General features: G+C 52.7%; 2 protein-coding genes across 4 annotated transcripts; one reads left to right on the top strand and one right to left on the bottom strand.

The window, feature by feature from the left end:
- The first annotated feature begins 3,185 nt into the window (after positions 1 to 3,185).
- On the top strand, positions 3,186 to 13,276 carry H2AZ2 (H2A.Z variant histone 2). 3 transcript variants are annotated; one of them, XM_060632049.3, is made up of 5 exons: positions 3,186 to 3,435; positions 7,713 to 7,790; positions 10,285 to 10,398; positions 12,185 to 12,314; positions 12,946 to 13,276. In XM_060632049.3, exons 1-5 carry the CDS (start codon positions 3,433 to 3,435, stop codon positions 13,005 to 13,007), a joined length of 387 nt encoding a protein of 128 aa, XP_060488032.1. In that variant the 5' UTR covers positions 3,186 to 3,432; the 3' UTR covers positions 13,008 to 13,276. The 3 variants fall into 3 exon arrangements, with proteins under 3 accessions (XP_060488032.1, XP_060488030.1, XP_060488031.1); XM_060632047.3 differs by lacking the exon at positions 7,713 to 7,790; XM_060632048.3 differs by lacking the exon at positions 10,285 to 10,398.
- A 6,420-nt stretch (positions 13,277 to 19,696) lies between these two features.
- Positions 19,697 to 22,337, bottom strand: PPIA (peptidylprolyl isomerase A). Its single transcript, XM_060632046.3, has 5 exons — positions 22,241 to 22,337; positions 21,168 to 21,198; positions 21,000 to 21,088; positions 20,612 to 20,784; positions 19,697 to 20,033 (listed from the first exon to the last, which is right to left on the bottom strand). The coding sequence occupies exons 1-5, from the start codon at positions 22,307 to 22,309 to the stop codon at positions 19,901 to 19,903; spliced, it is 495 nt and encodes a 164-aa protein (XP_060488029.1). The 5' UTR covers positions 22,310 to 22,337; the 3' UTR covers positions 19,697 to 19,900.
- Positions 22,338 to 23,218: the final 881 nt, after the last annotated feature.

Raw genomic sequence — 23,218 nt, 5'->3', positions numbered from 1 at the left:
GTGACATACAGTGTTTCCCCGACCGTAACAACAGGAAGCAAAGGTAGTTGCTTCCTACCTTTAAGCTTTGGCTTGGAGCTCAGAGCGAGCCTTGATGAATATATACATTGTGTCCCTAGAATGCACACACAGTTCAGAATACAAAGGCAGGCTCCCCACCCTCAAGAATAAATAATGCAAGAAGAACGCACGTTAGGTTCTCAGGAAGACAGGAAGACAGGCAGACGGCAGTCCTCCAAGGCCAGGAGAGCTGCTGTCAGCAATGTGGAATGTTCTAGTGCGGCAGCTGCTATTCCCTGGCTATGAAAACCCAGCTGGGGATATCACTCAGGCTAGTGACTCATCAGGGCAGGAGGGGTCTCATTTGTCTGCCCAGCTGACACCACACCTTTTGGGGGTGGGGGTGCTACAAACTTGCTTTGGATGTACGTGCTTCACTCTGCCAAACCCTCTGGCAGCTCAGGTGTTCTCTTGTGGATGGGACCCAGGATGAAACAAGTCTGTGGGGAACTCACTGCTGTGTTTCTGCACTGCACCTGCCAGTGAGCCTTTGGAGGCTACACTTGGCGGGCGCCAGCTCTTGCTTCCCCTAAAAGCTGTTCTCACCCACCCGCCAAGGGCCAGGGCCTGACATCGAATCGAGGGCGCATTCTAGAGCAGGGCTGTGGGCACGGTCATTCTTACAGTCATTAAGCCCACAGTGGACCTTGCCAAGCACCCGCCAAGGCCACACCCCAGGCCTTCCCAGGAGAATTTGGCTGTCCTTTCCAAGAGTGGCCAAAAGAAGATTTCTTTATAATATTTTGGAGAGTATCTCCATGTTAAAGTGAATTTAAGATTCAACACAGGGGTAAAACTCCTGGAATCTGTGTAGTAATCATGTAATCATGAAGGCTTTCTACTCGAGAGGCTAAAACACGGTCATTTCCCTGACAACATTGGGGAAATGGATGTCTGGTATAGGAGGACCCTGTCCGTGTAAATGTATTGTTGACTCAAAAAATTACAATTTTGCGAAGAAGAGCCATTGTGTGGAGTCAGGTGTCCCAGGAAACAGACTTGGACGTGGGGATTTGCCTTCATGGGGTTCACTGTGGGTGGCTCCTGGTGACATTACTACGAGAAAATGAAGAAAGCAGCATTAAATAGAATGGCGATGTTGAACAGCAATGCAGTTCAAGTGGGTCGGTGTCAATCACACAGCAGACTCTGAAATGGAAAGGCTCTTCAGAGTCCAGTCAGAGTAAGGCAAAAGAGCCGGGCACCATTACCCCACACCCACTGGTGGCTGGTGATTGGCTGCCCCCGAAGCACTGATCCCTGGGCCATGCTGTTCCCTCTGGCCAAGCACAATTCCCTAGAAGACTGCTGAGCAGCGACCAGTCAACACTCAGCTGCTGATGCAAAGGTGCCTCTGTGACTATGTGAGAAGCTTATTCTCAAATTGTAGGGCACACAGATCCCCTGGGGGGCCTGATGGGCCCACGCACAGTTTCCCACTCAGTGGGTGTGGGTTGGGCATCAGAACCTGCACTTGCAACAATTCCAGGTGACCCCAATGCTGCTGTGTAGGGACCACACTTTGAGAACCATATACTGTTACCTGACCAGGTTAAATCCTGCAGGTTGAATAACCTGACATGTGTGGTAGTTTATCACTTGTAGATGCTAATTCCTACGGTTCCCTGGTTAGGCTGGTCTTTGTGAGCCCATGCCACCTGCTCTGCAGCCCTGGTTCACTGGAAACCAGACTTGATTCGCTGACACACGTCCTTTATAAAATTGGTAATAGGCAGGTTTTCTTTTTATAAATGCGGGAAAGTTCCCACCCGATTTTCTTCTGTCTGTGGGCCTCAATCTCCATCTAGTTCTCTCGGCTCTAAACAGGATGCAGAGATGGGGAAGCGGATCACTACTGTTTGTGATGAGCGCCAGTGTCTGTCACCCTAACTGCACTGTCCTCCACTCTGAATCAAGGACTTGAGAGCCGAGGGGCGACAGAATGAACTGGCGGCTAAGGAAAGAAGTGACCCAAGTGACCGTGTATCGGACATGACCCCGTGCTAGGAACAGGACGCTTCCTCCTAGGTTGCTGAGTGAGCGCTCACCCCAACGCTGCGCGGTGGGCACTCTTGCGGGCAGATTTAATGACCACACAGGCGTGGGCATACGCGGTGCCCTGCGCGGACCACGCAGCCAGGGAGCGAGCGCTCGGGGTCAGGCGTCCCCACGGGTCGCACCGCCCGAGCCAGCGCTCGGAGCTGCGCGAGTTTGCGTTCCCCCCGTTCCCCCCGGCGTTGTTGGAAGGCCAGGGTCTGCAGGTGAGCGCTGGGGGTGGGGGTGGGGGAACGGCCCAGATCTCAGTTGAGCTCGGAGAGCAAGGGAGTCACCGAGGGCGCAGGGAGAACCGGGGTCTGCAGGTGAGCGCTGGGGGTGGGCCGGGGGCGCGGGGAGGGCGCCCGGGCGCGGCGGGAACCTGCTCTGGAGCCAGACTCGGGGTTGCAGGGTGCCCTCCTCCCCGCCACCCCCGCCCGCACCGGGACCACCCGGACTTCACGAGGAAGCCCCCACGGGAATCTGTGGGGTCCCGGCCGGCGGTGCGGGCGCTCCCCCTCCCCTCCGCTCGCCCCACGTCCCTGCCCTGCGCGCACGCACGAACCCCTGGCGGGAGCGCCGGGAAGAGGGCGCCTGCGGCTTCGGAGAGGGCGGCGAGGGGACAAAGGCTGATGCCGGACGCGGGAGAAGGAAAAGACAGGAACATCCCTGCGGGGCCCGTCCTGAGAAGGCCGACCGCTTCCCCTAGTCTCGGCGCTCGGACGCCCCTGAGAGCCACAGGCTCGCGAGAAGGCGCGCACGCAGGCGACGCCCACCGCTACTTCCGCCCAGAACGCAACTCAGAGACTACTCCCCGCAGAGAACGCGCGGGAAAGCGGCCACCACCTCCAGTCACCCCACACATTGGCTAACCCCGCTGTCGTTCCCGGCAACCCGCCTCCCCTGCTCGCGGGCAAGGTTCTCATTGGCTGAGTTCTGCCAGCCGTCCGTCCTCATTGGTCCGCCCCTCCATTCATCCGGCCCGAGCCTTGGAGACAGGCGGAGAGCGGCGCGTGGCCCCGCCCCCGCTCGCACGAAGGGCGGTCCTTGTCGGGGCTGGAGGCCCCGCCCCCGTGTGCCGTGTGCAAAAACAAACAGCCGTTAGGGAGGTGGTGCCGGGGGCGGGGCCGGACTAGAAGGGGGTGTGCGATTGGGCGGCCGCCGGGGTTCAAATTAGCAAGGCGAGCGGGGATTGGTCGGGGCGGCGCGAAGCGGGTCCCGGTTATTGTCCGGGCTCCGGCGGCGGCGGCGGCGGCGGCGGTGGTGGTGGTGGTCGGTGCTGCGGGGCGGCGGCTCGGCGGCGGCTCGGCGGGAGCGAGGGCGGGAGCGGCCGAGACCATGGTGAGGGCAGCGACCGGCCGGGCGGCGGCGAGTGGCGCTACCTGTTGACGCTGCGCGGTGCCGCCTCGCCCGCCGTGGCGCCGGCGTGGAGCGCGGGGAGAGGGCCCTGCGGCCGGCCTGCGTCCCGGGCGGGTGGGCGCTCCCCGTGTCCCCCGGCGCGGTGCCTCAGACCTGCGTCCCTCCACCAAGCCGCTAAAATTACGGGTTGGCCGCGGGATCTAAAAATAGCGGCGGCGGAGACTTGTCAGCTAGTTGTTGGGATGCTGACGTCGGGGCTCCGGGAGCAGGTGCCCTGCTGGAAGGAGACCCGGTGTCCGGCTGGGAGGGACCCCCGTCCGGCGCTCCCTCGTTCTCCGGGGCGCGGACCCCAAGCCGATGCTCCCTCGGCCCCCGGGACGCGGACCACCGGCCGGGCCCCTTCGTCCCCGAGACGCTGACCCCCGACATGTGTCCCCTCCCTTCCCGGGATGCGGACCCCGGCCGGTGACCCCTCCGCCCCTGGGACGCGGACTCGCGTCAGCTGCGGGAAGTGGACGTGCCCAATCCGGGGCGGAATCGCCCGCTGGCTTCTCGAGTGCGAGCTGACCCGGGCGGAGCGCCGGGCAACTTGGTGGCTGGTGTCCGGAAGGTGACCGCGGCCCCCACACCTGGCAGAGTCGTGACGTCTGTTGTTCTTAAAACCGTGATTTCACGCCTGCCTCCTTAAAAAGCAAATCAGACAGTAAACAGGATGGATTGGACACAGGCTGAAGTTGCCTATGAAGAGTCAATTCGGGCTTTTGCGGTTTGGTGGCTTTGGATTGGTAACTAGTTCTTATTTCCTGATTCGGCCCTGGAGGCACGGTGATTGAGATTTTAGATTCCTGCGCCTGTTGAAAGGTTTTTACATTTTATTCCGGAACAGATAGAGCTGAAACAATTTCTGTACTTGAGGAAGAAGTGGGAATGTGTTGTTATGTAAGCCAAATTCAGAAATCAAAAAATTCTACAAAAATCTTTTTATCGTATATCAGTGTGATCAGAAATTATTAAAACATACAAGGCATCCTGTAGAAACCTAGAGCTTCTCAGTCCCCTCTGTTAAACTTAAATCACTGTCTCCTGCTAAAGTGCTAAATGTGAAAAATATAGGAATTTGTTCTTAAACTTTTTTCCTGCTTCTAATACGTGCCAAGACCTGTATTTTTTTTTTTTTTTTTTATGTCGTTCCGGGAAATAAACATTAAATCACCTGAGGCGTGCAGTTGGGGGGGACTATGTGCAGTTGATTTTTTTTTTAGCTTAAAAATTTTAAGAAAAACATTATAAAGGGGATATGCCATTTCATTGCTTATCCTCTGCTTCGAAAATGTAGACCCTTGAACAGCTTGCCCGTCTTGTAAACCATTTTTTTTTTTTTTTAAAAAGGGAAACCATAATAGACTTAAATGGTAAAATTAAACAGTCCAAAGAAAACAGAAGTTTCTCTCTCAAGTCAGATTCTTGGTATTCCCCCCCCCCCCCCCCCCCCCCCCCCCCCGCCAGAGGCAAATAGCTTTTCTAACCTAGCTTTTCTAACCTATTGTGTGTTCTTCTGGAAATCTGTGTGCACACATACTCTGCATAGAAGACCCCATGTTTATGTAAGGAAAAGCTCCCTGCACTGGTACATACTTTGCCTTTTCTACTTAAGAGTTTTGTGGGTGTTTATCACACATATCTTTGTCTCATTTGTTGAAATGGCTGCATAATATTTTCCTTTTTTTATGTAAAAGAATTTTTAATGTTTTTTTTTTATTTTTTATTTTTTTTAACGTTTTATTTTTGAGAGACAGTGTGTGTGTGGAGGAGGGGCAGAGAGAGAGGGAGACACAGAATCCAAAGCAGGCTCCAGGCTCTGAGCTGTCAGCACAGTGTCCAACGCGGGGCTTGAACCCACAAACCCCGAGATCATGACCTGAGCGGAAGTCAGACGCTTAACTGACTAAGCCACCCAGGCGCCCGTTGAGTATTTTTTTTTTTTAATGTTTATTTATTTATTTTGAGAGAGAGAGAATCCCAGGCAGGCTCCGTGGTCAGCACAGGTTCATGGGGCTCAAACCCATGAACCATTAGCCAAAATCAAAAGTTGGATGTCCAACCGAACCACCCAGGCATCCAGCAGGTTTGGTTTACTTTTCATTCATTGATTGACCTTACCAACAAAAAATGATTTTATTCAGGAATAAAAGAGAATTGCAATGTGGGAAAAACAAGCTGTGAGCAAAACTGTAGGCAAGTCCTGGCAGGATTACTTTTTTGTTTTTCTTGTTTTAAACCTCAACCAGCCAAGTATTTATCTATCTATCTATCTATCTATCAATCAATATGAGAGAATACTAACACACACACACACACACACACACACACACACACACACGAGAGGTGGTGGGGTGGGGGAAGGGCAGAGAGAATCCCAAGCGGGCTCTGCACGGTCAGTGCAGAGCCCAGCATGAGGCTCAGTCTCACAAACTGAGATCATGACCTGAGCCAAAAATCAAGAGCAGGACGTTTAATTGACTGAGTCACCCAGGTGCTCCTATTTAATTAGTTATTTGAGACAGAGTGAGTACAGTTGAGGGAGGGGGAGAGAGAGAGATAGAGACCCAAGTAAGCTTCATGCTCAGAGCAGAGCCCACAATCAGGCTTGATCCCACGACCCTGGGAGCTGAAATCAAGAGTTGGCCCCTTCCCCCTGCCCATCCCTTGCTTACGTACTCCCTCTCAAAAATAAACATATTTTTAAAAATTAAGAGAAAAAAAAGTTGCTCCCTTAACTGACTGACCCACTCAGGTGCCTGAGGGTTTTTTTTTTTTGTTTTGTTTTGTTTTTTTTTTTTACTATCTATTGATAGTAGGATTTGTTTAACCTTTTTAGTATAAGAGGTTCTTTTTTTAAAATATACATACTAAAACTTGCCATTTTAGCCATCTTTAATGTGCAATTACTGATGTTAAGGACATTTAACACTGTATGCAGCCGTCACTGCCAGTCACCTCCAAAACTTCTTCCCAAAGTGAGTAACTCTCCATTCCAACCCTGTCTCCAGTCTCCTGCAACTACCATTGTACTTTCTCCCCCTCTGATTTTTTTATTTTTATTTTTTAATGTTTGTCTATTCTTGAGAGAGTGAGACAGAGCGTGAGCGGGAAAAGGGCAAAGTGAGAGAGGGACACAATTCAAAGCAGGTTCCAGGCTCTGAGTTGTCAGCACAGACAGAGCCCGATGTGGGGCTGCAACTCCCCAGCTGGGAGATCATGACCTGGGCCGAAGTCGCCGCTTAACGACTGAGCCCCCCAGCTGCCCCCCCCCCTTCTGATTTTTGACTAGGCACCTCATATAAGAGGAATCCTACAACATGTCCTTTGGAGACTGGTTTATTTCACTTAGCATCACATCTTCAGTTTATCTGGCATAGGGCTTACCACAATTTCCTTTATATAGCCGAATGCTGTTCCATGGTGTGTGTACACTCCCTTTTGTTGATCATTAGTTCCTCAGTAGGCCCTGGAGCCCTTTCTGTCCTGAGGCTGTTGTGGACTTGCCTGTGTGTTGCTGCATTGAGTCCTCTGCCGGTTTCAGTTCTTTGGGTAGAGACCCCCAAGTGCAGTTGGTGGGCCGGATGTTAATTCTGCGTTTAATTTTTGGGTTTCTTCTAAGGTGCTTTTTTCTCTCCCAAAAGAGCTAACTTCTTTTTTTTTTCTTAAGTTTCTGCAGTTTTTTTAATGCTTATTTATTTTTGAGAGAGAGAAAGTATGGTGGGAGAGGGAAGGAAAGAGGGACAGGATCCCAAGCAGGCTCCACACTGACAGCAGAGAGCCTGCTATGGGGCTCGAACTCACGAACCATGAGATCAGGACCTGAACTGAAGTCAGAAGCTTAACCGACTGAGCTTACCCGGGCTCCCCGATATGTTAACAATTTTAAAAATCACTACGTTATGAAATATTTCCAGCATGAAAGTTATGTTGACTTGATGAAGATTCTTTGGTGTGAAATTCAAGAAAAATAGGCAAACTTATAGAAAACTCAATTTAAATAAGAATTTAAGGTTTGACATCATATTTACATAAGTTAGTAAATAATGATATAACACATGTATATTTGAAATTGAAGAAAGGGATCACTTACAAATGTATATTTTTTAACTACCTGAAGTAAAAGTGGAGAAAATTGTTTCCCAAATGTTTTTGAAATAGCATTTTCGAGTCTTCATCTGGAGGTTTGTTTGTTTTTTTTTCTTTTCTCTTTCACTTAGGCTGGAGGGAAAGCCGGAAAGGACAGCGGGAAGGCCAAGGCTAAGGCAGTGTCTCGCTCGCAGAGAGCTGGGCTCCAGGTAATTGATGCCGTCATAATTCACGACTGGGTTATTTTCTTCATTGTTGTAATTTAGGACCCATAAATGTTTCATTACTTGCAAAATTATACTTGTACCGCTGACCTTTTAATGAGAGTGAGTGGTCAAAAATTAAAATCCCAATGCAACAGTCTTTTAATTTGGATTCTTCCAAATGAGAACAAATTATGAAGCGGTGTTAAATGAGCTCTTAAAATCTGTTATTTCTAGATTATAATTATGTTCCTGTTTTTGTTATAAATTGACCCCCATGAAAGTAAGTATGCTGTGATTTGTCTTCCGGGGACTGTCCGCGCCATGTGTGTTCACCCTGAGGCAGACACAGAGCTTGGGGGAGGACCGGGCGGTGCACCCGTCCCCTGGATGTCTCCCCTTGAGCTTCCTTCAGTTTGAGCCAGAGTGATACGCTCAAAACACTAAATACTTTCAAACTTCACGCATTTGAGTTGTTGCAACTTTGATCCACAAACTCCAGTGTTTCTGAATGAGCGAGAACAGCACCTACCTAGAGGAGGAGACTTTGAAACAGGACGGTTTGCAGGCCAGACTGTAAGGTTTGGGTTTTCTTCTTGGCAGTGGCGGGGAGCCACTGAACATTGTGGAGCGGGAGAGTGCCTTGAGCCAGGGGCACCGAGGGGAGGGGGAGGGAACTACCCCTTGAGGGTGACTAGCTGGGCTCTCCCTTAGCATTGCCGGGGGCAGGGGCGTCAGTGACCGACAGTGACCCTTGTCTGCGAGAGGGCAGGTGATGAGGTCAGGTGACGGAGGCTGTGCCGCGCTTTAGGACTGAGGTAGGCGCACCTAAACCCCGTGCAGCAGAAGGAATAGAAGGCACATGTGTCTCCCGAGAGTGGACAGGGAGGCACGGGGGTTCTATAAGGCTTAGAAGCACAGCATCAGAGGAGTTTATGTTGTAGCAAGAATGTGTCAGGAGAGAAGTTGAAGGTGAGTCATTTGAAGTTCCACCGAAACATTCTCAGGAAAATGTCTCCAAGTTGTAGATTTGAGTCCCCTTTCCAAGAGGAATGATGAAAAGAATTACAAAGTTGAGATCACATGTGTAAATTTGGGAGCTCGTGCCGCAGTGAGTCTGGTCACAGAGGACGAGAGGGGAACGGGGGGCCTTGGGCGGACCCCACATGCAGCCTGGGAGTCCCGGGAAGGCTGGGACCGGCCCGAGGGCACAGAGAGGCTCGAGTCCTCGAGGATTGAATCTAAAAATGGCTACTGGATTTGGCAGTTAAAGTGCCACCACCTACCTTTAAGAGCAATGGCAAAAGCCAAGGTTGGGTTAGAATAGAACAGGTGAGGGGCACCTGGGTGGCTCAGTCGGTTGAGCGTCCGACTTTGGCTCAGGTCACGATCTCGCGGTCCGTGAGTTCGAGCCCCGCATTGGGCTCTGGGCTGATGGCTCGGAGCCTGGAGCCTGCTTCCGATTCTGTGCCTCCCTCTCTCTCTGCCCCTCCCCCGTTCATGCTCTGTCTCTCTCTGTCTCAAAAATAAATAAATAAAAAGAATAGAACAGGTGACGGGACTTGGGGTGCCTGGGTGGCTCAATCGGTTGAGCATCTGATTTCAGCTCAGGTCATGATCGCGCAGTTTGCGAGTTTGAGCCCCGCATAAGGCTCTGTGCTGACATCCTGGAGCCTGCTTCAGATTCTGTGTCTCCCTCTCTCTCTGCCCCTCCCCCACTCATGCTCTGTCTCTCTCTCTCTCTCAAAAATAAACATTACAAAAAAATTGGAAAAAAAAAAAACAGGTGACAGGACAGTTAGGTGTCCGGGATTTGCTTTTAAGTTTTGCCTTTGGAAAGGAGAGCAGGGGACGGGCTGGAGTGGGGTTGTTTGCTGTGAGGCTCAGAGGACAGGTGCAGGGGGGAAGGCATGGGGGTGGGGGTTGAGCTGTTGTGGTGCTGGCGTGGCGAAGGGTCACAGAAAGTGCGTGAGAAGGGGGCCGTGGGGGCGACATGCCTGAGGACACATTGGAGAAAGTCTGTCCTCGGAGAGTCCCCAGGAGAGTTAGCATAGCTGTCAGCCGCAGGGAGGGAGCCGGGAGCTGGCCACCCCCCCCACCCGGCTGCGAGGCTGCCCCGGAGGGCGGAGGGGTCAGTGGTCAAGGGTCAAGTCTGGCACCAGCACACACCTGGCCCCTCCTTGGGCTGTGCTGTGCCGGCTGCCCGTCTTCACACACCTGGCCCCTCCTTGGGCTGTGCTGTGCCGGCTGCCCGTCTTCAGAAGCTAGTTCCTCAGACCACCCCCCCCCACCCCCCCCCGCCAGTCTCTCCTCAGGAGGGCAGAGGTGGGACCTCTAGGCCCTTACTGCGACACACAGGTGCTAGCAACTGTTCCTTGTTAAGTGGGTCTGACTTCTCTGATCCGTGCAAGCGAGTTCACGATCTGCTCCGCCTTTGGTCTCGCTCGGTAGCAGGCTGGTAAGGCCGTGGTGCCTCCCACCTGGATGCTCTGTCTTTCAGTTTCCCGTGGGCCGCATCCACAGACACTTGAAGACCCGCACCACGAGCCACGGGAGGGTCGGCGCCACAGCCGCGGTGTACAGTGCCGCGATCCTGGAGTACCTCACGGCCGAGGTCAGTCGTGCGCGGTCCCGGCAGGTGCACCGGGTGCGGAGTGGTAGAGCCCACGGGGGAGGGGGGCGCCTCCTCGGCACCCAGCCCGGTGGCACCCAGCCCCGTGTGGGAAGGACCTTGATGCACTCATGCTGAGTTAAGGCAGGGTCCGTAGCCCCACGTCTGCAGGAGGTGACATGTGTCCGGTGCCTGCGGTACTCCGCTACTAAGGAAGCGAACCCTCAGCGGGAAGTTTGTGAACTGAAATCATGATCTCTTCGTGAAGATGGGGGGGGAGGGGGCAGAGTTTGCCAGGGTGATGTACATTACACATCCATTCTGATGGTGGAATCTGGTGGAAGAGCAGACGAACCCTCTTCTCTGCGTGGTTGCCTGCGTAGACTGCTGGGTCTTGGCCAGTGTGACATTGCAGGAAGATGGGCTGATTGGGTGAAATTCTTAACACCTGGGTGATGGACCAGCCCCTTGTAAGGAGAACCCCCTGAAGGCTGCGACCACCCCCCATCCCTTTACTGTCCGCCCCAGTCAGGGCAGGATGAGTAGCAAGCAGGTCAGGCGGTTAGAAACAGAGGGAAGTTCTTCCCCGCGATCGTGTGGTGGGGACCCGGACTGAAAGGTGGGAGTTTGGGGTGTGTGTGAACTGTTAATGCCGTCATCTCATTAACTTCATCTGGTCCCTGCACTCCAGGCGGTTTCTACGGTGTTAGGTCCTGAGACAGGGACACGGGGCCTCCCCCCACCCCACCTTCTCCTTCAGCCTTACACCAGTTTGTGTTTGGTGAGCGGCAGACTTTTCAGGAAGGTACACGTTTCATTCATCACGTGGAGGCATATTCTTCTGACTCAGAATGTTCCAGGTCTCATCCAGACTCCCATTTTCTTTATTCCCGGGAACTTTAAGTACAAATTTTTAGGTTAAGATTAGACCATGAGCATTTATGTAAGCAGTTAACATATTTTCAGGTATTTGTGTTTGGGGTGTTAGTCATAGTAGGATGCAAAGAAAATACTGAAATCTGAAGTCAGTAGCTTCACACTAGGGTCACTTGGAGCTTCCAAAAGATACTGGTGCCCAGATGGGTCAGAGTCTTGGGAGGAAGAAGCAGGGGTCCCCGCTGCTTCTGACATACACGGGGACTTCCCACTGCTCTGTTTAAGCGAGGCTCTGTGGAGTTTTTTTTTGTAGGACTTCCATCAAAGGTTTTATAATGCCAGTATAGTCTGTAGAGGCAAAACAAAACAAATTAGAAATGCAGTTTTTATGGCCAGCTGGGACTTTGGAATTGTTTTAGTTGAAAATTCCCATTCTAGAATAAAGGGCTTCTAGTATATTGCCTCTAGATTAGAGGACCCAGTGATGTTAAAAACTCTGAGTAAGAAATTATTTTTTAAACTTTTCTACAAGTACTAAGAAATAAGTTCCGTCCATTAAGGGCTGGACAAAAATAGACTATGGGGCCATACTGAAATCACAATTTTCCTTGATGTTCGCATTCGGAATCTTGGCTAGGGAAATAGTGTTATCCCTTGCCCTTCTTTCTGGAGAAGTGGGTTCTTGCTCAGGGGTCTAGCTGTCCTGCAGAAAATGAATATAAGAGACCCTAGCGAAGTAACAAGATTCCTATGAAAGCATCAGAAATGTGAAAAAGAAACCCACATTACCGGCTCATATGCATTGTGTGTCTTCTGTGCAGATACCGTACAGGTCTGTGTAGCTATAACTGCAGGTCTGCGCTGAGCCTCACGCACTTGAGCCTCTGATGCATCGTCTCACGGTGCTTTGCAGGTGCTGGAGCTGGCGGGTAACGCCTCCAAGGACCTCAAGGTAAAGCGGATCACCCCGCGCCACCTGCAGCTCGCAATCCGCGGCGATGAAGAGTTGGACTCCCTCATCAAGGCAACCATCGCCGGGGGTGGTACGTAGGATCCCCACTCCCGCCCACGTGGCCGTTGGCCGTTCTGACATCATTCAATCAGTGACCCTAGAACTCATACAGACCTCGACTCCAGGATTCCAGGACTCCAGGAGTGTTGAGTCTGTTACGTTACAGTAAAGGCTCCTTTATATTCTGATCCCAATAAATGCTATGGCCAGATATAGCACTGCTTTAGTTTGGCACATTCCTTGTCTAAATCTCATAAATGATCCTTAAAACCTGGGGTTTTAAATATTTCCCATACCCTTGTAGCGGTGTCTTAAAGATGATCCTGAGAACCTGCTCTGTGTGATGCCCTTGAAAGTCAGGGCTGAGGTGATTGAGTGAGTCAGGGTCAGTGAAGGTGAGATGAACACCTGAATCCCTTCCGGGTCACCTTCGGAGAAGCTCTTGAAAGCTATGCTTCCTCTTCCCCAAAGTCCATAAAAGCGGTGTTTTATGTAGTTTTAGGGGGGTTCCCAGACCTCAAGAGAGGGAGGCCTAGGCGTGGGGTGGGTGTGTGAAGAGGGCCATCGGCAGACTTCATATCTGGGGAGTTGCTCTCCGGGGAGGCCCCGAGGTGGAGAGAGTGCCCGTGGAGAGTCGTTCATATGTTTCCGTTCTCTTCCAGGTGTGATCCCGCACATCCACAAGTCTCTGATCGGAAAGAAGGGACAGCAGAAAACCGCGTAGAGCATTGTTTTAACCAGCCCCTTCCTCCCGTCATTGTACTGTAACCGGGACAGAAGAAATAATGGGGACATGGGGGGTTTTTAAAAAGAGGCAGATGGAAAAGCTTAGACAATTACTGTAGACACGATAAGAGACATTTGTACGTTCTTAGGCTCAAAGTTTGATAAAGTACCTTTCCACGCGGCAGCGCTTGTGTGGTGATTGGCTAGGTTTCTCCCGTTGTGTTTTATACAAAAACGGAATTGATAAACCATTTTTTACAAAAAGAATTGGTCTCAAAACTGTTCTGTTCGTGACGTGTTGGAAATATTTTGCTCATACTTTGAAATTTTTTAGATTTCAAATCGGTTATTCTATATTCAGGATAATCTGAGAACAAATTGGGAATCTAGATTTACCAGGATTGATACCATATCACCGTGTGCTACCATATCAGTAGGTGCCATCCACTTGTGGTACAAACCGTCGTGTTACACACCCCAAAAGAAGGAAAAACGGCCAAGTAAACCATGGGGCGCCATCAGCTGTGGGACGCTCCCCAATCCAGAGATGCCGGAATAGGAAAACGCATGCGTTTAGGATTGATGACCTAGGGTAGTGGACTCGTCCACTGAGCACTTACCATGGCAGGCCCTGAACTGAGTGCCTTAGTGATCCAGACTTTTACTCCCCCCCCCCCCCCCCCCCCCGCTTTTAAAGATGCAGAAACTGAGGTGCCCAGAACTTACTTGCTGGAAGACATTTATCTAGTAGGTAGGACTCGCAGGGCTGGGAGACAGGCCTCGATTCAGCAGACTCCGGATCCCACACTCTTACCTGGATCAAAGTTCAGTCTATCAGTTTTCTGCTTTTACTTAAACCTCCAGCTTTTAGTGGTCTTCTGTTGACATAGTAACATCCAGCAGTTGGTGCCATATTTAAAAAAATATTTTACTTTGTCAGCTTTTAAGTAACTTGTAAGGTTTAATGTACCAACTAATAGTCCATCACAAACTCTTTTTCTGCTTGGAAGTCTTCATTAAAAAAAGATCTTTCAATGTTTTATAATCTAGCTCTATCAAAACAAAGCTCTCATTTAAAAAAACTTATTTTATTATGGAAATTTTCAAAAATACAGAACAATAAAGAGAAGAGTATAATGAACCCCCGTGTACTTACCCTCCACCTTTCAACAACCCTCCTGCGGTCAGCATTGTTCCACCTGTTGGCTCCCTGGTGGGTTGGTTTGAATCCTGTTTCAGGTGTGACTTCCTGCCTTATATCTATACTTAAGTGTGAGTCTCTAAAGATGGGGCATAATCACAATCTTAAAACAGCATTTAATGTTTTATTTTTTAAGATTTTTTTTAAACTTTATTTGGCGGGGGAGGGACACAGAAAGAGGGAGACAGAACCCAAGCAGGTTACAAGCTGTCCGTGAAGAGCCTGATGTGGGGCGCAAACTTACAAACTGTGAGATCACGACCTGAGCTGAAGTCAGACACTTAACCAACTGAGCCACCCAGGTGCCCTGACAGCATTTTATAGTATCTGATCTATTTGGTGTTCACGCTTTCCTATCAATTTGTTTATGGTTGGTTTGAATCAAGATCCAGATGTGTTCTGGATCTTTTTTTATTTTTGAGAGAGGGAGACAGGATCTGAAACAGGCTCCGAGCTGTCAGCAGCACAGAGCCAACACGGGGCTCGAACTCACAAACTGTGAGATCGTGACCTGAGCCAAAGTTGGACACTGAACCAAGTGAGCCACCCGGGTGCCCCTTTTTTTTCCTTTAAGTTTGTTTAATCTCTGCAGTCAGCATGGGGCTCGAACTCACAACCCCAAGAACGAGTTGCATGCTCTACCGACTGAGCCGGCCTGGTGCCCTAGCTTGTCCTATATCCTAGATTTTGTTGATCCCTCTTGTTTCTTTTCTTTTTTTTTTTTTTTAATTTTTTTTAAATGTTTATATTCATTTTTGAGACAGAGCATGAGCGGGGGAGGGCAGAGCGAGAGGGAGACACAGAATCCGAAGCAGGCTCCAGGCTCCGAGCTGTCAGTGCAGAGCCCGATGAGGGGCTCGAACCCACAAACTGTGAGATCATGACCTGAGCCGAAGTCGGACGCTCAACCAAGTCCTGTAGGCACCTCCCCCACCTTGTTTCTCTTTAATCCATAGGTTTCTCTTCCCTTTTCCTTACAATTTTTAAAGAAACGGGGTTGTTTGTGGAATTTTCTCAGTTTTACTGAATGCATCCTGCTGGTATTTGAGATGTCTTTCTGTCCCCTAAATTTCCCGTAAGCCAAAAGATCTTGAGGGGTTGGCTTTTGTTGCGTTTTGCTTTTTCACAAAAATAATTCCCAGGTGACACTGTACTCCCTGCGGTACCTCGTCGGGGGGCACCTGGCGCCTGCCATGTGAAAACTGCCGGTTGGGCTGTGCCAGCCGCTCTCCCGGAAGGGGCCTGTCCCAGCATTCCACGGGGGGCGCCGGTGGGGGACACGCTTGCCATCCTTATGCATCCAGAATTCCTGCCGAACTTCTCTTTGATTTACAAGGCAGGAATAAGAAAGAACATTTCAATTTTGGATTCAGTTAGCACGTATTTTGAGGTTTCTGTGTTGAGTGGGCCCACGATTATCCTGTGAAATTTTAGTAGTTTCCGGAAGCCAAAGTAACAATAGCAAAGAAGGCAAAATAGAGAAGAGTGACTTTTACTAGAGTTTTCTAGGTAATTGCTTCAGATACCGGCCTCCCTTTGGCAGTTGCTTCTGGTGTTCCTAGAATTGTTTTCAGTTTTTTAAAGAGGAATTTTTTTAAGATTATTTTGAGAGAGAGTGAGTAGGGAAGGGACAGAGAGAGGGAGAATTCTAAGCAGGCTCCACGCTGTCAGCACAGACCCAACGTGGGCTCAAACTCACAAGCCCGAAGATCATGACCTGAGCTGGCCACCCAGGTGCCCCTTGTTTTGTTTTCTAATGGAGAGGAAGTCAAACAGCTGGGCCCTGCCCTCCACCCCCACGGGTGGTCCTTGTTGCCCTGCATGTACCTGTCCCCCACCCCGCTCACGGGCCTGGGCCTGTGTTGAAGTCCGTCCCCTCCCAGACTTCGTGTTCCCTCTGTGGTGCCTTAACAGGTGCCTCCAACAGAAAACTTTTTTTTTTTTTTTTGAGAGAGAGAGTGTGTGTGTGTGCACGCGCCCTTGGGAGCAGGGGAGGGGCAGAGGAGACAGAATCTGAAGCAGGCTCCAGGTGCTGAGCTGACATGACAGAGCCTGCTTAGGAGTCTCTCTCTCTTTCTCTTGCCTCTCTCCTGCTCACACTTTTTGTCTCTCCAAATAAATAAATTAAAAAAAATATTTTACCATATTTATCACATAATTATTTTATCACACCATATTTTATCACATAAGTATTCATCAATGGCCCTTATTTGCCTGATGTTTTATGCTCTTTATTTATTGAGAGAGAGAGAGAGAACGTGAGTGGGGGAGATGTGGGGGGGCATGAAGCAGGGTCTGAGCTGTCGATGTAGAGCCTGACACAGGGCTCGATCTCATAAACCCTGGGATCATGACCTGAGCCAAAATCAAGAGTTGGATGCTCAACCGACTGTACTACCCAGGCGCCCAGGAATCATTATTTTAGATGCAAATAGTGGTATTTTGGTTATGTTAAAAATGCAAATTCGTATCTTTTAGAGACAAACTATTTACTAGAATATTTGTGCCTATGATATGTCCGGAATTTGCTTCGAAACAATCCAGTCGGAGAACAGGGAGGAGGAGGGGAGGACACGAAACAAGGTTGAGTCTGAGGTAGCGAAAATATACATGCAGACACAGGTGTCCTCAAGTGCCTGCATGTGACATGCGCCAAGTCAAATAGTTAATAGTTAAACGAGTACAAGCTGGGAGCTCACAGGTGAACTGTACGGTTGTGAAAACGAAGACTGTTCCCCCCGAGTTAGGTGGCCAATTGCATGGACGCATCGACCTCTGCTGTCCCCAGACCCTCTTATAACTGCAGCTCACAAGGAAGGGCTCACAGACCCCTGGGACTAGGTCCAAGCAACACAGGGCAGCTCAGAGGGGCTCCTGCTGGTCAGATGGGGGGTGGTTTGAGTGTCAAAAATTGTATTGTTTGTAACAGGTTCAGTAAAAATTCGTGAGCCCTTAGTAACTGGAAGAGGGAGAGATTTGAAATTGTTTTTACAACTACAGAATAATCATTGATCGAGGCAAAGATCGTTCACGGGTGCGAAGGCAGAGCCATCAGGTGAAAGGTCTGGGAACGGGGTTCAGACCGAGGCAAAGTATGGCCCACAGATTGCCTCCTCGCTGGGAAGAGGACACAGTGCCTCCCAGGGGGCTGTCTGGTGAGTCGGCCTGATGTTGCGTGCACCCCCCAGGTGGCAGGATCGCGTACACAGTCACCCACAAAGTCTTCCTGATACAAATGTGGAGCTTGTGTCTAAATTGAGATTCTCGGCCTAGCTTCCAGTTTACAGAGAATCCAGGAGCTAAATAAGCAGGGGACAGGAACTGGTGGCAGTGGGCAGCTCCAGAATCAAGCACGTTCCTTGAGGTTAACGTCCTGGACCACTTGAGGAGCCAATGACATAGAAAAAAGTGGAGGCCAAAGATCTTACATATTTTTAGTATTTATTTTTGAGAGAGCACAAGCAGGGGAGGGGTAGAGAGAGGGGGACAGAGGATCCAAAGCAGGCTCTGTGCTGACAGCAGTGAGCCCAATGCCGGGCTTGAACCCATGAACCACAAGATCATGACCTGAGGCGAAGTCAAACGTTCAACCTACTGACCCGCCCAGGTGTCCCTAAAGAGTTTAAAAAAAAAAAGGGGGGGGGGCCTGGGTGGCTCAGTCGGTTGGGCAGCCGACTTCGGCTCAGGTCATGATCTCGCGGTCCGTGAGTTCGAGCCCTGCGTCGGGCTCTGTGCTGACAGCTCAGAGCCTGGAGCCTGTTTCAGATTTTGTGTCTCCCTCTCTCTGACCCTCCCCCGTTCATGCTCTCTCTGTCTCAAAAATAAATAAACGTTAAAAAAATTAAAAAAAGTACATTTATGGTGTATAATTATAATCTCCATACAATTATTTTTTTAATGTTTACTTATTGAAAAAGAGTGGGTGCATGCATGCTCCTGAGAGCAGGGGAGGGGCAGAGAGAGACAGAGACAGAGACAGAATGCCAAGCAGGCTCCATGCTGCCAGCACAGAGCTCCACATGGGGCTCGACCTCAGGAACAGTGAGATCACGACCTGAGCCAAGATCAAGAGTTGGATGCTTATCTGAGCCGCCCAGGTGCCCCTCCGTAGTTATGTTAATAATAGAAGTGACAGTGCGAAGGTCGCCTGATGGCTCTCTCCGGCTCTCTCCCGCCTGGCAACAGCCTGAAACAGGCAGAAACCGATGCACAGAGCAGGGGAAGCGCGGCCTTTGCACTTGCAAGTTCTTGGCTTGGGCCTTTCTTTCCCTCACTTGGTAAATTCTCCAGGAAAGCCACTTGGGACCGATGAGGTCTCATTACACACGCTAACACCATGTTACCAACTTGGCAGCTGGCCTGCCTAACCCTTGGAAAGCTAAGTCGGGCACCGCTCTACTTTGGTTACCTTTTTTTCCAGTACCCAGTGCGGCGCATCAGTGTCAGACACTCGGCGGCAGAATACACACAATCAGTGACTAGGCAGGTGTGATCACGTGCTCGAGGACAACTCTAAGTGAGGTTGGGTTGATGAAAGCCTATCACCACCTGGACACAAGCCATCCATGGACATTAAAGGTCACTGCAGTCACCCAGGGGGCAGGGGAAACGGGACAAACCCAGAGGCACAAGCATTTGGTGAAGGAAGCAGCCAGCAGCCCGACAAATTACATTCTCACACCATCAGGACAGAAATGGCTCTGGGTCAAGAGCCCCGGTGGGGAGGGGCCCTGCAGGGAGAGGAGGGTGTCCGGGCTCTAGACAGACAGGTGCCCCTCAGCCTGTGCAACTAGCTCTGGTCACCAGTTTGCAGCCCAGTTAAGGGGAAGGGCCTCTCCTTTGCCAAATCTTACAGCTTGTGACCGTTAGATCTTCGTGACTGTGGGACCTTGAGGGGGCCAGGAGGGGATCACTGGTCCGGGAGAGCAAGGACCGTGGGTCACAGCACCAGGCACCCCATAGGCCAGGGTCTACCAGACTTTGTCAATTCCAGAATTGGACTTTACTGCACACCTTTTGCCCCAATTCTATACCCCCAGACTAAACCGGATCCGAAGACCCTTCCCCAGAGCCTGAGGCCCAACACTCAGTTTTCCCTGCTGATAAACAGCACAACTAGCGTCTCCTAACACCCTTTTCAAACTTCACCAAAACCAAGAAATAACGGGGTCTTAGAAGAGCAAGAGGCGCACTCATTCTCCAGTGTTAGAGGGATTCTCCACTTACTGTGGTGCCAGTCCACGTGCCAAGTGCAAATTTGTCCCTGCTCCCCTTAAAGGAGCACCTGCCCCACCTGCCCGTGGTCACCACCTCCCTCCCCAAATCCTGGCTCTTTCCTTCCTTGCCCCCACCCACATCTTCAACACCCCCCACCCCAGGACCTTTGGGCCAGGGAAGCAGAAATGGCAGCTGTGGAATCCAGCAAACTGCAGTGTTGCCAAAAAATGCAAGCTGCAGGACCCCCGCGCCACACAAGGACAGACAAGTGTTGTTTAGCTTTTATTTCATGATCATAAACTTCACTCTGCAATCCAGCTAAACTTGGAGGGGAGTAAGGAGGACACAGGACCCGTGGAACTGCGGCAGGAACACAGGGACTCTAGATTTCGAGCAGATGGGGGCGGAAGGGCGCTCTCCCGAGCTACAGAAGGAATGATCTGGTAGTTAAGATAAAACATGAGTCAAATTTATTAGATTTGTCCACAGTCAGCAATGGTGATTTTCTTGCTGGTCTTGCCATTCCGGGACCCAAAGCGCTCCATGGCTTGCACAATGTTCATGCCCTCCTTCACCTTGCCAAACACCACGTGCTTGCCATCCAACCTAGAAACGAGATGGAGCGTCAGCACTGGTGCCCAGGGGCCACTGAGCCTGCGCTGCACCCCGAGAACAGAGACCCACAGAGCAGTACTGCACCCCCAGAAGAACAGCTGGAGGCCGGGTTGCACCGTCGTCAGTACCAGTTAACGTGAATCAACACTGAACACCTCATCCTTCTAACAGAAATGGCAACACCATAGGTCACCAGGAGTCAGAAGATTCTCCAACTCCTGTCAAAACTCCCGAATTTAGAATGGACCCCTAAAAAAGGGCCAACACCCACAGGCCAAGGAGATCTAAGTACTACTCTTTTGTAGTTTGCTGACTTGCTCTTTAAGTCTATTGTTGTTAATTACCTCCACCCCCAACCTGGACACAAAGGGGTACATGCTCTGCAGACAGAGCCGGTGGGCACCCCACAAGTACTGGTCTTAACTACTCAGCTCAGCGCCCCGTTGCGCTATGCTCCGTATCTTGCTTTCTCCACGGACCCCCATTTCGGCTTTCTCACATACTCCTACGCTAGAAACAAGGCCAGGCTGAAGCGGGTAGTGCTCCTTGCTGCAGGGATCTGCCCTTACCACTCGGTCTTGGCGGTGCAGATGAAAAACTGGGAACCGTTCGTGTTGGGTCCGGCGTTCGCCATGGACAGGATGCCAGGACCTGTGTGCTTCAGGATGAAATTCTCGTCGTCAAACTTCTCCCCGTAGATGGACTTGCCTCCAGTGCCATTATGGCGTGTGAAGTCACCACCCTGTGGAGTGAGCAAAACCTGTCACTTCTGGCAACAGCGTCAGAAAACAAGCCAAGTCTGCAGAGACCTAGCTTCAAACTCAAGTTTAAATGGACTAGAAGGTGAAGCCGGACCAGACTGGCAGAAAACAGCTCCCATGCACTCATGCTGCGTTCTCCTAGCTGTAGCTCAAGCTCAAGGACCACCACCCAAACCAGAGTCCATGAATTTCATACCTGGCACATAAATCCTGGGATAATCCTGTGAAAGCAGGAACCTTTGTAACCAAATCCTTTCTCCCCAGTGCTGAGAGCACGAAAATTCTCTATTAAGAGACAAAAACATTGGTCACACACACAACTAAAATCCAAACAGGTAACAGTGAATTAGACAAGAGAACTAACCTGCTGTCTTGGGAACTTTGTCTGCAAACAGCTGTAAGACAAGAGGAGCGTTACTTCACCACGTCTGCCCCCCACTGCGGCTCACGGAGTCTGGGGGGGGGGGGGGGGGAGGTCCCGGGCACGAGCCCACTTTCTCACCCTAAAAGAATGCTTCTGCAAGAACCACCGGCCCCAAACCAGAGCCGCTACCTGAAGCCTCGGGGCCCTGTAGGGTCGCGCAGAGTAACAGAGACCGCCCTCCCCCCCCAATCCAGCACCAGCCAGGACTCCACCCACGGCCGTGCAGCCCGTGGGGCGTCTCCCACGTGCCCCCGTCCCCCACCCGAGCACGACCGCGGGAAACTGGCGAGGCTCCCGCAGAACCCCTCACGCGCGTTGAGGGGCGCGTCCTGGCCACACACGAGGGGACGAAGCCCGTCCGCGAGGACAGCTGCTTAGGCCTCCACGAACCGTTCCGAACACGTGCGACCGAACCCTCCCTCCGGCTGCGGAGCAGGCGCCGCCATCTCAGGGCCGGGTGTTCGGGCCCCGCGCGGGCGTACAGCCCACTCAACACAGTAATCCGCGGGCGTCCGTCTCAGCCCGCACCCTTTCCGCGCGTGAACGCCACCCCCTCCCGGCCGCCCCGCCCCCGCCCTTCTCGCGGGGCCGCCCGAGCCCCCGGAGGCGAGCGGGGACGCGCACCCCGAGGGCCGCGGGCTCCCGGGAGGCGGCCGAAGGAAGGGGACCGTTAGGCGCGGGCGGGGCAGGCGTCGTCTGCGCGGGGCGGGGGCGCCGCTGGCTTCCGCCGGGCGGGGCGGGGCCGGGCCCGCTTCCGCAGTGCGCCCGCCGCCGCCCCCCGCCGCCCGCACACACCCGCGGCCGCGCCTGCGGGCATCGCCCTCACCCAGCCCCCACCGCGACCCTGCGCGGCCTAAACACGTGCGCGCCGCCCCGCCTTTGTCCGCCGCCGCCCCCGGCCTCCCAAAATGGCCCCTCGTCAGGAAATGGCGCCACCCGCCGCCCGCGCCCCCCGCCCGCCGCCGCCCCGGAGCCGCCCGCGCCCGCCCGGCACACCCCGCCCGCCCACCGACCTCGAAGGAGACGCGGCCCAAGGGCTCGCCGTCCACGGCGATGTCAAAGAACACGGTAGGGTTGACCATGGCTAAGAGGCGCGGGCGATTCCGGGGCGGCGGCGTCTGCAAGGCGGCACGAGCTCCGCCGCGGCCTCTTTTATAGCCACCCGGGCCCCGCCCACGGCCGGTCGCGCGCCCGGACCCTGGCCAATCGCTACCGCTGGCCGGTCGGAGTGATGGTGTGGCTGGCCTATGAGCTGAGACGGCGCCGGCGGGGCGGGCCGGCGGCGCGCGTGCGCGTTGGCGGCGCAGGCAGGTTCCCGCCCGCGGGCTCCGTCGCGGTACTGCGGCGTGGGTACTGGGACGGGGGCCGGGCGCGGGGACGGAGGCCCGGGGGACCGGCGGAGCCCGAGGGCGCGCGGGGAGAGGGGTCTGCGGCGCGGGCGGACCCACGCAGCCCGGCGATCAGGGCGTGTCCCCATTGCGCAGAGGGGGCAACTGAGGCGAACGCAGGCCTCAAGGTCGCGCCGCCCCGCCAAGGTCGCCCGGTCCCGGGTGACCCCGCTACCCCGCGTATGTCTGGGGGCTCGCGGGGGGGGCTGGGACATCGCCTCTTCCGCGCACGGGAGGTGCCGTCGTCCCCGTCTGAGAAGTTACGAAATGCTTCCAAAATGCCCTACTTTCCATAAATATCTTGCTCAGTCCGTCTGAATTTTCTCCAGCAGGAAAACGTTGACTCGAGAGCCTGGCAGACTCGTACCTGCAAAGGCGCTGTGTGCTCTTCCGCCCTCCTTCTCCGTCCTTCTGCGCCTCTGCGCTCCCGCACGTGGGGGCAGGACTGGGCCGCGACCCCGGGCGCCCGGGAGCGCGCCCTGGTCAGCCCCCACGCTCGCACGCCAGCGGTGACCCGGTTCTCTGTGCGTGCGGAGCCCGGAGGAGGGACTTGACAGGCTCTCGTCCGCCCCTGAGTTGCAGTATCCAGAGCATCATCTGGTT

This window comes from Panthera onca, chromosome A2 (genome assembly GCF_046562875.1).
Source record: "Panthera onca isolate mPanOnc1 chromosome A2, mPanOnc1 haplotype 2, whole genome shotgun sequence".
Taxonomy (NCBI): domain Eukaryota; kingdom Metazoa; phylum Chordata; class Mammalia; order Carnivora; family Felidae; genus Panthera; species Panthera onca.
This window is presented reverse-complemented; position numbering and strand designations above follow the sequence as displayed.